This window comes from Prionailurus bengalensis, chromosome B4 (genome assembly GCF_016509475.1).
Source record: "Prionailurus bengalensis isolate Pbe53 chromosome B4, Fcat_Pben_1.1_paternal_pri, whole genome shotgun sequence".
Classification (NCBI taxonomy): Eukaryota; Metazoa; Chordata; class Mammalia; order Carnivora; family Felidae; genus Prionailurus; species Prionailurus bengalensis.
Window position 1 is genome coordinate 52,344,136 of NC_057358.1, and position 18,764 is coordinate 52,362,899.

The 18,764-nt window shown below is 36.6% G+C and overlaps 1 protein-coding gene across 10 annotated transcripts in view; it reads left to right on the forward strand.

Moving 5' to 3' along the window:
- Positions 1–18,764, forward strand: part of PLEKHA5 (pleckstrin homology domain containing A5) — a 239,436-nt gene that overhangs the window by 147,416 nt on the left and 73,256 nt on the right. For 5 of the 10 annotated variants that reach the window (XM_043562227.1, XM_043562226.1, XM_043562217.1 and 2 more), the window contains exons 7-11: positions 2,500–2,572; positions 8,731–8,831; positions 12,798–12,913; positions 13,207–13,224; positions 16,665–17,132. In XM_043562227.1, the coding sequence (XP_043418162.1) occupies positions 2,500–2,572; positions 8,731–8,831; positions 12,798–12,913; positions 13,207–13,224; positions 16,665–17,132 (776 nt within the window). Of the gene's footprint in view, positions 1–2,499; positions 2,573–8,730; positions 8,832–10,045; positions 10,214–12,754; positions 12,914–13,206; positions 13,225–16,664; positions 17,133–18,764 lie in introns of those variants that run through there. The other 5 variants (XM_043562218.1, XM_043562220.1, XM_043562222.1 and 2 more) reach the window with 3 other exon arrangements.

The window sequence follows — 18,764 nt, forward strand, 5'->3', positions numbered from 1 at the left end:
CTTTTTCTTCTTTTCTGATCTGTTTGCTTAAGTATGGCTCACTGTCAGACATCCTGATAAGTTGGGGTGTATATTGTTTTATCGTTTGGAAAACCTGATAACTAAGCTTTTTTGGAACCTTGCCATTACTTTGGGAATTAGTAAGGATGCATGTACATTGGACTTCCTGACATCTCTTTTCGTGCTTATAGACTGTTTTCTTTCTTACTTTCTGGTTTGCACCTGGGTTTCCAAGTTAACTGACCACCAGATAACTGAGATGATATATTCAGCCTTCAAGACCTTTATCTATCTTTGTTCTGTCTCTGATTATACATGTATACAGAGGATACATTCATTAGACATCGTTCCATATGAAAGCTGAGGTGGCAACTTACCGAGAGAGGGCCATCTTAAAATCCAAAGAATTCCCAATCATTGAAGCAAATTAGTTTTGCCAGTGTGTCGCTGAGTTGACTGAGTATGTAACTTGAATACCAACTTTTATTTTTATTTAAAAATCATCTACTAAAAAAAACCATCTTGGGGCACCTCAATGGCTCAGTCAGTTGAGCATCCGACTCTTGGTTTCAGCTTAGGTCATGATCTCTCGGTTTCCTGAGTTCGAGCCCCACGTTGGTCTCTGTGCTGACAGTGAGGAGCCTGCTTGGGATTCTCTCTGTCTCTCCCTTCACCTGCCCTTCTGCTACCCACTCACGTGCGCACGTGTTCTCTCTCTCAAAATAAACATTAAAAAAAATCATCTATATTTTCACCATCAGACATTTAAACTTATCTATACTAAAAGATTTCTTTAACTAGTCTTCTAATAAGTCCAAGTTATGTTCAAATAGCTCAGTGTAATATTGAGCCTAATAGACGATACAGAATTTCTTTAAAATGATATTTGTTCTTATTTCTTGATCCCTTGGTTAATTTGTATTGCAGAAGTGTTAACAACCAGTTTCTCTACCATGAGTGTTTATTTTGTAATAGCTGTGTGACTTACACAGAGTGTTTGTTTGCAGAGTTACTTAAAAGTGTAAACTTTTTGGGGCGCCTGGGTGGCGCAGTCGGTTAAGCGTCCGACTTCAGCCAGGTCACGATCTCGCGGTCCGGGAGTTCGAGCCCCGCGTCGGGCTCTGGGCTGATGGCTCGGAGCCTGGAGCCTGTTTCCGATGCTGTGTCTCCCTCTCTCTCTGCCCCTCCCCCGTTCATGCTCTGTCTCTCTCTGTCCCAAAAATAAATAAACGTTGAAAAAAAAATTAAAAAAAAAAAAAGTGTAAACTTTTTGGGGCACCTGGTTGGCTCTGATGGTTGAGTGTCCAGCTCTTGATTTTGGCTCAGATCATTATCCCAGGGTTGTGGGATCAAGCCTCGCGTTGGCTTCTTGCTGAGCATGGAGCCTGTTTAAAATAAAAGTGTAAACTTTTAAATTATTTGTATTAAAGAATATTATTAGGACATTAAGAATACCATATACTGTTAAAACATGTTTTTTTGGTTCTTTGATGTAGCTGTCAATTTTAAAGACAAATCCCTTACTTTAAGATTTTTATCTATATAATTTCTTTAGTTCTAAAGTCATTTTTGATTGTTACAACTAAAAATAATGTTAATGCACATCCAAACTGACCTCTTTGTGTGTGTGTGTGTGTGTGTGTGTGTGCGTGTTTCATTTACTCTTGCAGTTTTTATTAAAACTGTAATTTTGTTTGAGCTTGGTATTTTTATTAACTGAATTACTAAGAGAAAGCTGCCAAAGAAGCACTCTTTTTTGCAGGGTGAGCGAAACCCAAACTGTATATGTAAGAAGAAAAAAGTGTTTATGAAATGTATTTGTATGCTAAGTTTCCTTTATTCACAGTCATTTTAAATCACATTACCTTTGGGATAATTTCAAATCACATATTTTTCTTCTTGTTGGAGATTAACATTTATTAAATCTGTTCTACCAGAATGCACACAATGCTGCATGGTTACGCTATCCTCATGTTAGCAGACATGTATGTTCAAAAAAGTAATTTCAGATTGCTTACAAATATGAAGCTAAATCAGATTGCTTCAACAGTATTTCTTACATGATGGTATTACTCTTCAGAGACCTGTATACTTGGGAATGTCTTAAGGTGATACAAGTCCCTAGAAAACTACCTCCATATTTTTGCTTTGTATATTAGGTTTCTACATCTTGTTTTAAAAGCTTATTTTAGGGGCGCCTGGGTGGCTCAGTTGGCTAAATGTCCAATTTTGGCTCAGGTCGTGATCTCACTGTTCATGAGTTCGAGCCCCATATCAAACTTTGTGCTGACAGCTCAGAGCCTGGAACCTGCTGCAGGGCAGATTCTGTGTCTCCCTCTCTCTGTGTCCCTCCCCTGCTCACATTCTATGTGTGTCTCTCAAATAAACATTAAAAATTTTTTTTAAGAAATAAAAGCTTATTTTAAATAAAGGTATCAGAGATGAATTTGAATTTTCTGAAATGAAAAAAAAACCCTTTAATATGCTGATTTAATATAGGACAGTACCGGCATGAAGCTATGGAAGAAACGCTGGTTCGTGCTTTCTGACCTTTGCCTCTTTTATTACAGAGGTAAGTTTACTATAAACTGTCTTAGTATAGTATTTCATGATAGGATATGTTAAGTAGTAGATACTTTTTTTAAAGAAAAAACATTACAATTCTTTTGGCTGTTTTATTACCAACAAACAATATCAAGAAAACCTTTTCTTCATCGATATATAATACTGAGTACTTGAGGGATGACTGAAGACAATATTGTGCTTCGAGCAGATTAGTCTGAGTTTGGTCCAATTTCTGTAGTGTGATTGTGTTAATCTGATTTGTTTTATGTAAATAGTGTATGACTCTTCACTCTGTAATGTTATCCTTGAATTCGTTGCCTAATAGACAAAAGTCATTAGTCTGATAAGATTTTTTTTTATTTTTTTATGTGTCAGCTCTGTTAGCTCTAGCTATTGAATTGTTGAATGTTCAGGTCTCTGCAGCAGATGTCTTTAGACTATCAAAGACTACTCTGATATATTGGCAATTTTTTTAAGTACAAAATATGTACTTATTATGATTCCCACCCTCCCCACCCCCTTTTTTTCAAACAATGACAGACTCCCTGAAACATGGAGAAAGTTGTGGAAAGTATACATACCAGGCTGTTAAAGTTGGTGGAGAGTAAATAAAGGTATTATCTTAGGTATTGAGTTATTGTCTCCATTTTTCCTATATGGATGCCATAAACTCCTTTTTTAAATATGTTTTCTTGTTAGTAAATTATTGATGAATACAGTTTCAGCTCAAAGTCCAAAGAAGTCTCTCCTCATATGCTACGTGGATCTGTTAGATATGATACAGTTGGTACCCAGCCATGAAAAAGTTTATATAGGCTGCACTCTCCATAGAAATCTGCTTCAATTATAATATAAAACCATGAACGTGGACAGTAGTTCTTTCTTTCCTACTTTAAAGTCTGGTTGGAAACATTCATTAAAGAATTAGATTGTCAAAGCGTGTTGAACAGTTTATAACTTTTCTAGATGAGTATATCACAAGATAAAACAGGATTTTAGAACTGATTAGCAGTTTTAAAATTTGCTTTGTGATTGCACAAACAAAAGGGTGATGAAATTCTGTGGTCATCTATCAAAGCAATATAATGTATATTAACTTTCAAAATTAGAAATTACTAGAATTATATTCATCTGTTTTTCCCCCACTGCAAACTGTGGTTGAAAAGTACTGCTGAGTCAGAATTAAACAAACCTATAAAATTTCATTTTGTCACAGAGATGTTGGTCAGGCAGCAATTGCGGTATTATCTTTAGCCTTATGCCAACCTTACTCTACAATTTTCCTTAAAGGCTTTCCCACTCGTTCAAAAAGTCAAGAGTTATATATAACTTAGGCATAATTTCTAAGCTTATAGTTTGTACTTCCCTCCTCTTTTCAATTTATTTATAGTCTTTTTAGAGCTTTAAATGAGACCAGGAAAATGTTTATTACCACTTCTCATACAAAATTCCTTAATGTTAATTTACCACAAAAAGAACACTGAGTTCCTTGTGATTTGCTATTGTTGCTCATGGAAAGGTGCTGCCTACCACCTCTTTTAAAAGTTTTCCTCTTTTAACCGAATTTTTGAAATGTAAATGTTGACTTCAGAAGCTGTGTTGAATCTGAGATTATGTATTATTATTAACTATATGCATTTTACATTCACTATACTTGTTAATTTTAGTATGGTTCCCCAGACAGAAACAATGTAAAAGAGAAGAAAATATAAAAAGGAAAGAAATATCATTTAACTCACTTCTCTTCAGACGCTTGGAAATGAGTATTATGATATTATACACTTCCTCTGTTTTATCAATAAGAAATGTCAGATTTGAAATAAAAATGACCATATTTTAGTGAGATGGTCATAATACCTTGCTTTTTTTTTTTGAGCACTTACTATATGCTGAGCATGTAGCATAGATGGTCTATGTCTTCCCTTCCAAGGTGGGAAATATTATGCCCTTTTACACAAGAGGAACCCAAAGGGCAGAGAGGTCATACTGTTTGCTCACAACTGGCATGTGTCATAGCCAAGATTACTTCTCTTAACCACAGAATTTTTCCTTTCACAGATCTCTTATGTGCTGAATACAGCATCCCCATTCATTTCTTCTATATCCTTCCAAGTGTCTGGTATACTGACATACACAGTGCACTGTCAGAATTTTTTGACCATCAGTCTCCATTTCACAGATATGGAGAGTAAGACAGAAAATAAGTGATTGGCTGTTTTTTTTAATTTTTTTTTTTTTTTACATTTATTTGTTTTTTGAAAGACATAGAGACACAGAGCACAAGTTGGGGAGGGGCAGAGAGAGAAGGAGACACAGAATCTGAGCTGTCAGCACAGAGCCCGACACGGGACTCAAACCCACGAACCATGAGATCATGACCTGAACCCAGGTCAGCTGCTTAACTGATTGAGCCACCCAGGGGCCCCAGTGATTTGCTATTTTTTACAATAGGTTAGGAGCCAATACCAGATGGAAGTTCAGGTTCCCACTGATCTTTGCAGAGTATCAGGCATATTATGACAGAGCACTTAGATTGTTCTATTTTATAGTCAGTCTGTTGACAGTACGTATCGTAGGACTTAATTCATTCAACAAATATTTATTGAGCAGATGCTGTCAAACAGTAAAAGAAGGGTGCCTGGGTGGCTCAGTCGTTTAAGCGTCCAACTTCGGCTCAGGTCATGACCTCACAGTCTGTGGGTTTGAGCCCTGTATCGGGCTCTGTGCTGACAGCTCAGAGCCTGGAGCCTGCTTTGGCTTCCGTGTCTCCCTCTTTCCCTGCCCCTCCCCTGCTGGCGCGCTCTCTCTCTCTCTCTCTCTCTCTCTCTCTCAAAAATAAACATTAAAAAAAAAAAGTGAAAGCACTCATGAAGCTTACATTCTAGAGAAGTCAAGGAGACAGTAAATTCAAATAAACAATACCATGACAAGTGCTTTTGGGAAAATAAGGTCATTGTATTAAAGACAGCATGGATGAAAGATTTCTTTGGATCAGTTCTCTCAGCAGACGTTTTAGATAGCAAAATGTAAATAAAAGCCAGAGTGAGCAGTGTATTGCAGGCAGGGGGAGCAAGAGTGCAAAGGCTGGAAGGTAGGAAAGTGGAACATCAAAGGAGCCCACAGAAGGGGAGCAGTAGGGAGGGAGGTGGGAGGAATGGAGGAGATTGCACCAATGTCAGACCCTACTAGAATTTCAGTTCTACTGTAAATTCCATTAGGAAGCAATTGGATGTTTTTAAGTAGAAGAGCAATATGCTGTGACTTACATTGTGGAAGCCTACTCAAGCTGCTATTGGAGAATGGATTATGAGGAAGGAAGGAAGCGGAGACTAGTTAGGAATTATTAGGTAGAAGTGATGATGGCTTAGACTAAGGTGGTAGCTAGCAGTGAGCCTTTTGATGCACCAGATGTATTATTAGGTAGTAGGATACAGAAATGAACAATATAAACGCATCTCCATGGAACTCACAGATTAGCTAAAGGAGTCTAAGAAAGAATGTCATAGTGTCCAGTTATGTTGAATGAGTATTGACCAGGAGTACCAGGAAAGGATTGGGAAATAAGGATGATCTAGGCAAAGGACTTCACATGTTCAAAGCATGAGTGAGCACGACATATTTGTAAAATGACACATGGGGCTTGTGTTACTGAAAAGAAGGTTATGCCTAAGGACATAGGAGCAAAGGCTAACAAGTGGTTCAAGGCACAAAAGGCATCTGTTTGCCATCCTCTTGAGTTTTAACTCTGTCTTAAAAGTGAGAATAATAATAGGATACATTTAGAGTACATTTTAGAAAAATCACCCTAGCACTTAAACGAGAAGCCAAGAGACCAGTTAAAGTATTGAAGTATTCTAGGTAATGATAATTAGTGATAATATTCTAGTCTGTAAGTTATATACCCAGCTGTAATTATATGTATTTTTTTGTCTTTAATCCAAATGTCTTTAAAGCTGAAGTACAAGTAAGGAGTCTAAAATGTTACTTGAATCCAGTCAGTGTTGAGATTCTTAAGGGGTTCCAGTCACAGGTTGTGTTCCCCAAGTGGTAAGCTCTGTAATGGAGATTAATGTGCAAGAGGCTTATTAGGAAGTGTTCTTGGGACCATTACCTGTGACAGAAAAGGGGAGGGACTAGAATGGGACAGAGGGAGTTGGGCTCCTATCCAGTCTAAAGAAGGCCTAGCTGAACCCCCGCCCCCCAAAGAGTTCATTCATTCTACAAATATCACTCAGTACCTACTCTTTGCTTGTCAGTATGTGAAGCCCTCTGGGTAAAAGACAGTAGGTCAGGCTTCACAGAACCAAACCGAAGAGTGCCATGATTAAGAACATTTGGAGAATCTAGTAAAGAACTCTTAGGACAGTCGTTTGACAGAAGATGAAGATTTTTCTATATGCAGTAATATGAGGTCAGTATTTATTGAAGACTTAAAACAGGCTGAGTGCATTATTGAGTTCTTCATAGCTGTTAGCTCATGTGACCCTCACAGCAGTTCTTTGCGTTAAGTGCTGTTTTCCTCAGGTTTGTAGCTGATGAAGCCAAGATGCCCTGCATGGATGACTTGACAAGCCCTCATAACGGCTTGGTGTCCATCTGGGAAACAATTCATGACGACCCAGTAAAATCGCCCTGTGCTATATAATGCCTGTGCATATTCTGAAGTAACTTTAGGAAGAGTCACAGTTTCCAGTAATGCAACAAAAGAGAATTTATTATTTGATAAAGATGATTTTTTAATAAAGATGTCTTCATGAGCTTTTTCTGATTATATGCTTTTATATAAACAAAATTGGATTTAAATTTGGAATGTGACTCATTTAAATCATCATATTCTCCGTAATTGATGGCTGCTCTCTACCTCTTTTTTTTTTAACCTTTTAGACTAAATCTGCACTTGTGTTCATTCTTTCTTGTATTAGTGAACTGCACATGAATGAGCACAGTATAGTAAGAGCAGAATTGTTGTGTTAATGAAAAAGCTACAGAAATAACCTCAATTTAATGCAACTTTCTTTCTTGTGGAAGTTACACCTATATTTTAGAAATGAGGGGAAAATAAATAAAATTCCTTGTTAAGTTTGGGATAATAAAAAACATGACAAGCATACTAAAAATAAATTATTTCTCGTTTCTGTTTTTTCCCATTACTGAGTTCATCAGCCTAATGCTCAGCTTTATTAACTTGCCTTATGGGTTTCTAACAATGGACTATATATGTATTTCGAGTTTTATAAACATGTCTGCCCCCAAGCAGCAAGCTAATAATGTGAATCTATACTGTGCCAAGATTAATATTTTGTCATTTTCCTGGGTATATTTTATGTGCTTGCCTTGTAGGCCTGTAATTTATTTCCATAAGTGTTGTGTATCAGAATGACTGGTAAAAGGTAACCACGGTTATATGTTTTAAACATCATAATTTTTACAGCATAGTTAAAAATATGTATTTACATATGTACTCATTTATTGAAAATTTTTTAGTGTCTCCCCCTGTCATTCTAAGTATCTTCCTGGAGTTGACATTCTAGTGAGGAAAGAGTTGATAAATAAATAATAGAACACAGTGTGTCAGAGGTATGGGGAGGGGGTGGTGGTGAAGTCGCAGAAAGAGAAGAGAGGGCTCTGGGATGAGTTCAGATGAATAGCAGCTAAAATTAGGGCAGTAAAGGAAGGCTCTATCATGAGACATTTGAGCCACCCTGAAGAGTGTGAGCAAGTGAGCTGTGCATTTGTCTTGGCCTGAAATGGTTGGGCATTTAAATCCTACCAGAAATGTGGGTGAATTAATTTTGTAAAGCTTCTGTGTCGTTACTTATGTACTAATATGTTTTCAATGAATCACATGTCAAGGGTTTTGTAGAATGTGGTATATATGCTAAACCAATGTATGCTGTTTTCGTGTCTAATTGACATTTTTCTGACGTGTGAGACCCATTTCTGATTTGCTTAGGATAGGGAAGCTTAATGAAGGTGAAGAAGCATATATGTTTTTGCTATTAATATTTCCTTTAAAGCCTTGTAAGGAACTATCTAAACAGCACACTGAATACAGTTCATTTATATGTAAGAACCTTTTGGTTTGGTCAAAGTATATTTTGAGAAAAGTTATTCTGCTTCGTGAGAACATTTAAAATTCTAATCAGATGTTCGATTATCTCTTAGATGAGAAAGAAGAGGGTATCCTGGGAAGCATACTATTACCTAGTTTTCAGATAGCCATGCTTACCTCAGAGGATCACATTAACCGCAAATATGCTTTTAAGGTAAGGAAGTAGTCATACTTTTTTAATTCTGTATTTGAATCTTGCACTGATTTTAAAAAATGGATATCGACCCATAGATAATTACAAAAAGATATTTTAGTGATGGTCATTTTTATATTTAAAATATATTAGTTAATAGTCTTAGGTTCCCTTTTAATTAGGAAGCGTTTTCTCAGATATCCAAGGGCCAAGTGTCTTTATACTTAAAAATGGTTCTAGATAAAGCAAATATGTGAAAATACTAATAATTGGTAAATACAGCTGTAGGTATCCTGGTGGTCACTGTACTATTCTTCAAAGGTTACTTACTGTATGTTTGAAATGTTTCATTATAAGTTAGGGGAAGAGTACTATGAAAGAGAACAACTATGTTTTTTAACATAAGATATGTACATTTATGACCTCAGAGAATATTTGCAAAAATGTTCTCGGGTCTAAGTACATCATGAGCATCAGGTACATTTGAGATAATATGGAAGTTGAGACATTAAAAACAGTTATTAAATCCAAGCAGACCTGAGCCCACCTCCTCTGACAATACCCATCTGCTTCTGATAACGCTGGTTTGTAAAATACCTCAACTAAAAGGCCACTTTAATGATAGTTTGGTTATTTTTTGTTTTCAAAAACCATACTGCATTTTTTGCCTCATGATTATGGCTGAAATAAATTTCAGAGGTCACCTGTTTTTTAAGTCAGTCTTAAATTAAGAACTCTAAAGGGTTTGATGTAAAAACTTTGTTTTAAGGAAAAGGGGAAAAATTAGGGTAACACGTTTAACAGTGGAAATGTTTACCCCATTATAAAATTTATTCCATTTTTAATTCCCATCCACTCTTTTTTCAAGAGTACTCAGGACTGCAGCTGATTTACAACTTTTGCTAATTCATACGTTGGATTATTAGCTCTGGGAAAAAAAAGAGCAAAGAAGTTAATAGTGGTTGGGCGTGGGTGGATGGCCTCAATGAGAAGGTAATATCTGAGCAAACACTGTGGATAAGAAGGGAATGGCATAGAATTTCGATAAATTTTATTAACAGTGTGAACCATAAAACAGAATTGAATATTTTAAAATGCTATAACAAAGTTAATTCTAGTAACTTTAATAACTTCATAAAGTTACTTTTACATGTAAAACCGTTTGATACTTATATTTGATCATGAATTTATTTTTTTTGTTTCTTTGCTCATCAATTTGGCAAAAGGTTATTGAATTTGTACTCTTTGTAGGACTTTTTGCTGGGTTCTTAGACTTAAAAATATATATTTTATCTGTTACAAGTACAAGGATAGTAATTTCTCTCTCAAACTCTCTTTTGCAATGTTGTTTCCTCTGAATTTATGAGCACCTTTGGACACTGAATCTACTGCTTGTCATAGTGGTGAGTAGAAACTTCATGGACGATTGTGGGACTTGAAGCTAGGTAGCAAACTTGATCATCATCTAGTAAATATTTCCATTTGACATCTGGCAATCATGGGTGTGGTTTGTTAGCATAGGAGTCATGGCTGTACCTGGATCTTCTTAGCACTAACCCAGTCTTCCTTCCACTGATCACAAATATGGACCGTGGTCTCTCATTCATTTCTCCAAAACTCCACTAAAGCAGTGCAATGACACTTTGTGGTAGCTTTAATCATTTAACAACATGTAGCATTTCAGCTGTTTCTTCTAAATTGTTTCTGTGGATAGTTTTATATCTCTGATCAGTCAAGTGAGATTTGTTGGTTACATAGTTATTTGGATCACTGTGTTCATTTAATTCTATCTTGATTCTTTCTGGAAAAAAAAAGTTGAAGAAGCTAATTTGATCTTGTTTAAATAAAGCAGATAGTCTAGGTTTTGGAGTGAAGTGTGTGGCTCCAGATTTATTCCTCTCATCTTTTAATGTTTAGCAGACTAACTACATACTTACTACTCTTTTCCTTTACTTCCCTGTATGCCGAAAGAGTCTTTGTTTTTCTTTGTTCTTCAGTTATGTGATAGGAAACTGTCACAGGCATTTTTACATGGAAATTAAGAATGTTTCCTTCACAGAAGACTCTACCTCATTGATACAGCTACTACTGCTGTCCTTTGTCTTGTCAGCCCATGCATTAAGCTGAGCACTCAGTGTTCATATGTTGGATACCAGTTCCTGATTGACATCTTTATTTCACTTCTGAGAAACAGGCAGATTGAACGACTATAAAGATAAAAACCCACAGGGGTGCCTGGGTGGCCCAGTCGGTTAAGCATCCGACTCTTGATTACTGCTCAGGTCATGATCTCATGGTTGGTGAGTTTGAGCCCCACATCAGTATCCGAGTGCTGACAGTGGAGCCTGGTCAGGATTCATATTCTCTTTCTCTCTCTGTCTCTCTCTCTCTCTTCCCCTCCCCCATTCACACACACGCGCACTCAAAATAAATAAATAAATAAACTTAAAAAAAAAAAGAAAGGGCAGGGGCACCTGGGTAGCTCAATTAGTTAAAGGTCTGACTCTTGATTTCAGCTTAGGTCATGATCTCATGGTTCATGAGATCAAGCCCTGCACCCGGCTGTATGCTGACAGTGCAAAGTCTACTTGGGATTCTCTCTCCCTCTCTGCTCCTCCCCCCACCGCACACACACGCGTGCGCACTCTCTCTCTCTCAAAATAAATAAATAAGCATTTAAAAAAAAAATAAAAACGCACTTTCCAGTTACATAGGCTTTCCTCAACCCAAACATTTACATTTTAACTCTGAAACTTGAGATGAAAAGCTAAAGGGAAATACCGTTTTGAATCATTTGTAAATCTTGTATGTTTGTGTGTAGACGTCTATAAGGATTAAACAAAATGCCTTAACAGCGGCACCTTTTGAAGACTAAAGGAGTTGTTAACACAAAGGGGAAATGCTAGGACATGAACATTTCTATTAATTTTGTGGCTGGTTGTTCTGGAACATTCTTTATTTAATTGAAGTATAATCGGCAAACAATACTTTCAGGTGTACATCATAGTGATTTGATATTTTTTATATATTATGAAATGATCCCCATAATAAGACTAGTTACCATCTGTCACCATACAAAGTTATTACAAGTGTCACTGACTGTGTTTCCTATGCTGTATGTTCTATCCCTACGACTTATTTATTTTGTACGTAGAATTTGATACCTCTTAATCCTCTTCAACTATTTCACCTACCCTCTAATCCCTCCTGCCTCTGGTAACCAAAAGTTTGTTCCCTGTTATCTTTGAGTCTTTCTGTTTTGTTATGTTTGTTCACTTGTTTTGTTTTTTAGGCTCCATCATATAGTCGTACAGTATTTGTCTTTCTCTTTCAGACTTAGAACACTTGGTGTAATAGCCTCCATGTTGTCACAAGATTTCATTTTCTTTTTTATGGCTGAGTTACATTCCAGTGTGTGTGTCTGTCAGTCTGTCTTTGTCTGTCTACTACATCTGCTTTATCCGTTCATCTATCACCGGACACTTAGGGTGCTTCTGTATCTGGCTATTATAAATAATACTGCAGTGGGAGTGCATATATCACTTTGAATTAGTGTTTTCTTCTTTAAATAAGAAGTGGATTTGCTGCCTTGTTTGGTAGTTCAGTTTTTATGGAACCTTCTTGAATAAGAGGTATGAATTGTAGTAAATGGGAATTGCTAGGGAATTGGCCATGGACAAGGACAGCAAAGGGGCACGACAAGGTGCTTCATTTCTTACCTCCTTTCCTTCCCATACACCGTTTCCCTTGTTTTAATTTTCAAAGGAAAATGGCAGTGTTGGGAGGAAATTTCAATAGTTACATTTTTTTTAAGATTGAATTATATTTTTCTTAAGTCAGTCATTTCTGTAACTCTGTGTGTGAGACAAGTCTTGCTTGCTTTGAAAGTTGACAGTAATGATCTCTGTAGGAACTACTTAACTTTCTTTCTTTTTCTTTTACAGATCCCATGTATCTATTTAAAATGATCCTATCATTTTCAATCAGGCAGCCCATCCAAACATGCGGACCTATTATTTCTGCACTGATACAGGAAAGGAAATGGAGTTGTGGATGAAAGCCATGTTAGATGCTGCCCTAGTACAGACAGAACCCGTGAAAAGGTAAAAGCTTGTAGGGAAAATAACTGTGATTTCCACTTACATTTTATTCCATGCCCTGCAAGTATATTGTTATTATAGTGCATATCATTTTATTACTCATGATACGAAATCATTTCTTCCTCAGAAAGCAAGGATTAATTCATGTTCTGTATTAAATTAATATACCTTTAGTTAATTTGAGATACCACCTGTGTTTTTATTCCCCATTTCCTCTTTATTCATTTTCACCTATCAGTGTACTGAGGTGAATCCAGAATCCTAACATTCAAACTGAATATTCTTTCTTCTTACAGAATTACCTTTAATTTCCGGTAAGTACGTTTTTAATTGTTATCTTAAAACTACACGAGACTGTTTCAAAGCCTAAATCTTAGAAAACAATTTATATTCATGAAGTTAATTTTATTGTGTTTTTATGCTATGTTGTATGTTTTTGAAGTTTAATAAATAGAAATAAAAAATTTTGATGAGTTTCATTTCTTCAGCATTTCCTGGTTAATTCTGATGGTTTTATGATGAATGTCTCCAGAAAATAACTCAGCAAGCATTTAGATTATTTTTAAATATGTCTACTTTTTTATAAATTCTACCTTCTTTCTTTTGAAACTTCAATATTCAGATTCCTTGAGAGTACAAATATGTACTATTAAAATTGACCTGTGATTTTTTCTTTTTGAACATCTGAATCATTTTAATAATCAACTATATGAAGAACTAGTGAGAGGAAATCTGTTTATAAAACTACTTAAATAGCAGCTGAATAATATGCTTTAAAAAAAAATGTATTCCTGTAATTTGAAGAAAAATCTGTGACACCATTAAGTTTTTTTCCAGTCAGTTACAGTTGAGCGTATGTCTCATACAAGAAAGATGCTTCCTTGCAAGTTTATTCTCTTTTTCTCTCTTCTCAGGGATTTAGGGTACTGTTATAATATAAACCTTTTCGTTTTGGTGGTGGGGGAGGGTTAGTGTACACATTAGTAAAGTCTTTTGATTTGTTGGTTAAAAAACTGAAATTGATGTATATATTTGTGGTTTGTTTTTTTTTAATATCAAGTCCAAATCAGCTTAACCAATCACTAGTAATTACAGCTAGGAAAAGTAAGAAGAGAAAAAGGAAGGCCCAGGATTAAATTCTAGGACACCTATTTAAAAAAAACCCAAAAAAACCTCAACCATCTGCGTATTCTATGTGACAAGCTAATAAAAGGAAAATTGCTTTTGGAATCTCATGTGTAAAAATTACCTGATGGGGATTGCCTGGCCAGCTCAGTCGGTGAAGCATGGGACTCTTGATCCCAGGGCCATGAGTTCGAGCCCCATGTATGGTATAGCATTCACTTAAAAAAAAATTACCCAAATGGCCTTAAAATTGAGGTGATTAGCACTAATAGGTAGAGGAATTGTGTAGGTGAAAAGAATTAATTAAAAGTATTAAGACAATTTTAACATCAGAGTAAAATTTTTAAGGAGTTATTTAGAATAAAGAAATCAGCATCATAGTTTACACATTTGATTTCCAGATAGTCTCATAATATATGTTGTCCTTATCTCAGAATTTCAACTTCCATTTTCTTTTCTTGTATTTTCTACTCTAAAAACTGATAATTACTCATAATTTAGGGTGATAAAAATAATAGTCAATATTTTGGTTGGACTTCTAACAACTTATTAGTTGATTATGTGCCTGTAACAATGTTTAGCAGGTTGTATTGATATAATTTACTCAGCCAGAATTTTTTTTTTTAATGTTTGTTTATTTTTGAGAGAGAGCATGAGCCAGGGGCGGGGGGGGGGGGGGGGGCAGAGAATCCCAAGTGGGCTCTGTGCTGACAGCAGAGAGCCCGAAGCAGGGCTCAAATCCACAGACCACAAGATCACAACCTGAGCTGAAGTCTGATGCCTAACCCCACATAGGAAGCCCTAGCCAGAAATTCTTGGAAACCACCTTTGTGCCCAGCCTGATGTCGGTCACCATTATCCTGTAGAAATTATGCTTTTTATTCTACTGCTAGCTGTTGGCATTTTTAGCCCGCCTTGTTAGCCTTACTTAATATTTCAAACTGAAGGAACCTAATTATTATAATATTTCATAAGTAGAGGGAGATTTTGTGTGCTTGGTTTTAAGGTAATGGGTTCTCTTTCCTGTATGGCCAAAATACTTACAAATATTTATTGGAACCTATCATAAGAGATAAAACATCCAGCTTTTAACTAGGTAGTTAATTTCTTCTAAATTCATTTGTTCCATTCGAAAAGTCAGTATATATGTCTTTTTGTTACATGTCTTAAATGATAAGTCTTTGGAAAAATGAAGATAAAAAAGGCAATGCTGTTCTACTTTAAAATAATAGGCAACTAAGTCTAAAAACTTTTTTCAGATATTTGATATTCAATATTAAACCCACCCCCTCACTCCTAGAATTTAGTAAAGGTCAGTGTGCTTTTAGTGTAAATCTTCTCACACTTTTATCTTTTCAGATAAAGAAGCTCCATAGCGTATCTTAATAAACTTCCCCAGTGTCTAATATTGCTTCCAATCTAGAAGCTATGGGTTATATCCAACCTAAATATGTGGATAGCTTATAAATTTACTCTAAGAAAAGTAGTCAGTCACATTTCTTTTCATTTTTTTTTTTTTTTACATTCACTAATTGTATTCTAAACTCTGTCTATAGCTAAGTATGTATGGGTTATGTATTTCCTACTCATCACCAAAACTGGCAGCAATATCACACTTGGGATCTGATAGGAACATTATTATATACGGAAATGTAGAAGGTTGGCCAGTTCCTGAAAGGCCTCCCAGCTTGGCATGATCTTGGCAATTTCATGCAGGTTCAGACACTCAGCTTGGTCTTGTCAGAGTCTGGAGGTGATTGGTTTCAGAGAAGCTGACTCTCTTCAGAAAGTCCTAGATATAACAACTGGAATGGTGAGCAATAAAACTGTCCGGTGGCCCAGCAATGTACTGTTAAGCAGCACATTCTTCCAGTGGGGAGATGGATATGGGATGCCAGATTCTAATCCAGAATTGCTTGATAAGACAGAATGATAATAGTAATAAAGTCTGTGGCAGCCACTGAAATATTAATCTGGTCCTCAACAATCCTGTAGTCCTGGTGCTACAGTTATCCCCACGGTAAATTTCTACACCTTGTCCAAAAACATAGCTAGTAAGAGATAGAGCTTATAGCAGTCTGGCTGTAAGAGTTCTTCACCAAAAGTCAGGTCCTCTTGAATACAAACATAGAGTTAGTAACTCATATGGTTCAGATCTTGGACAGCATCAGACTGTAATTTCTTGGTGCAGCCATTTCCACAAACCAGATTCATGTTTGTCTCAAGATGAGTTAACCCTCCTGGCTGGAAGCCACATTATGTATTTCAAATGACTAGCTGCTGTGGTCCTTTACGTGTGGATTTTGAGGTTTTACTGTCAAAGGGCAATCTTAATTTGCTTTATTTCCAGATTTCTTATGGGGACACTCATCACTTCTTATCCTCCAGTGGTTTATACACCATACATTTTATGTTTTCTTCCCCTCCCACTTTTGTATTTATGCATTTTGGTGTTGTGCTTGAATTTTCATATCATAACGTTGGGGGTTTGTACAGACTTGTTTTCTGTGACCCTTTCAGGTTTTTCCATAAAGTCAAAGGTAATTTTACATTTTTCCTAGATTGAATCCAAGAAATAACACGCACATTATTTCATCTGATTTACTATGATTTTCTTCTCTGATTTCAGAGTGGACAAGATTACATCTGAAAATGCCCCAACTAAGGAAATCAATAACTTTCCCAACCATAGAGTGCTAATTAAACCAGAGGTCCAAAATAACCAGAAAAACAAAGAAATAAGCAAAAATGAAGAAAAAAAGGCATTGGAAGCTGAAAAATACGGATTTCAGAAGGATGGTCAAGATAGACCTTTAACAAAAATTAACAGTGTGAAGTTGAATTCTCTGTCATCTGAATATGAGAGCGGGTCAACATGTCCAGCTCAGACTGGACACTATAGACCAGTCAATATGAACAGTTCAGAGAACAAAACTGTCAATGTCAGCCTGGCAGATCTTAGAGGTGGAAACCACCCAAATACCGGGCCCTTACACACAGAGGCTGATCGAGTCATACAGAGGACAAACTCAATGCAACAGTTGGAACAGTGGATTAAAATCCAGAAGGGGAGGGGTCATGAAGAAGAAACCAGGGGGTAAGTATCTTGTCATAACATGGCCTGAACCCACGTTTCTTTCATACTATGTTGGTGAAGATTGGTTTCTGAGACACCTGTTGAAAAGTATTAGTTTAAATTGTGTTTTAGACATTATAGCTTCATTTCAATCTTTTCTTCATGGTAATCAGACGTAACTGTTTTTTCTCTGTTTCTCATTATGCTATCCAGATTTCTCACAGAGGTCCTTCCCTGGTAGAGAAGAAAGTTAGATAAACAAGTGCGATACACTGTTACAAAATGAAGGCAAGAACAGGGTGCTTACAAAAACAGGTTTCAGGGACACCCAACCCAACCTAGGGGTCCAGGAAAACTGTTCTGCAGGAAATGAAATACGAGCTGATTTGTAAAGGGTGGCAGGCTGATAATTGGCTTAGATATGCAAAACTGCAGAGTTGACAGAGCTGGAATCCAGGCTTAGGTACAACCTCTGTGATGATGCATGAGAACCAAGGCTGGAGAGATAAGCCAGAAGAGATGTTTTCAGATTTGGTGTTTCAGAAAGATCACTCCCACCGAAGAATCTGGAGAATGAATTAGAGAAAGTTCAAACACTATTGGAGTAAGTGAAATGAGGAGAGAGAGGGGATGTATTTAAGTTGGGATTGACAAGACTAGTTGAGTGCTTGGATGTGCTTGATTGCAAACTAGTCTCAGTCTGATAGGGGAAAATCAGGCAGGACACCTGCTTTTAGGACTCTGGTCATCAGGGATTGTCTGGTGCCTTTGACTGCATGGAAAAGATTTGGGAAGAGAGAAAGTAATGAATAATTGGACAGGTTCAATTTGAGGCGGCCTGTATGTAGTCTGTAGCTCCAAAGAGAAATCTGGACTTGAGTAAGTTTTGGGGCATCATCATCGTATCAAAAGCGCTTAAAGATAAGGATGAAAATAGATAAATTCATTCAGCTGGAAGCTAGATAAAATAAAGATTCTACAGGAAAACCTGAAAGAAAATTTACATTTAAGGGAAAAAGAATTGAGGGACCCGCAAAGGAGATGAAAAATAAAGGCCAGAGGAGATGGAAGAAAAGCGGGCCCCTACAATGGGAAACAGTGTTCTGTCATTAGGCCAGAATTTGGTGATGCAAAACCTAAAAAAGACTTTAATGTGCTTGTGGGCAGAAAAATTACCTGAAGAGTTATTGTGACTCTTACCTCTCAGTAGTAGAAAACCAAAAACCAATGACATTAATGATGTTTTGGTTAAGTGAAGATTAACTTAACAGTTCTTCCAGTTTGCTCAGTTGTCATGGCTGATGTCTGCAGCTGTCAGCCAAAGTCTCTCTCCTTTCAGGAGCAGCTCAAAGGCCTGGGTACACTTGGCCTCATCTTTTGTTATCTCAACCAGCACTGCAAAACACTCTTGGAGTGTGTTGTTCACTTCCATTTTCTTTTTCTCCACCCTCAGTGCTCACTTTTCTGATTTTCCCAAGGAAAGGTTGTGAGAAATATTTGCTATTTCAAAAATAAAGTTTGATTAGACAGAAGGAAAACCAGAGTTAATTCTGGGGGGGATAAATGAACGGATGTTTGGTAGTACTTAAGGTAACCATTTTCAAGGAAACAATAATAAAAATGCCAGCCAGAAAATTTTCTGAATCTCTACCC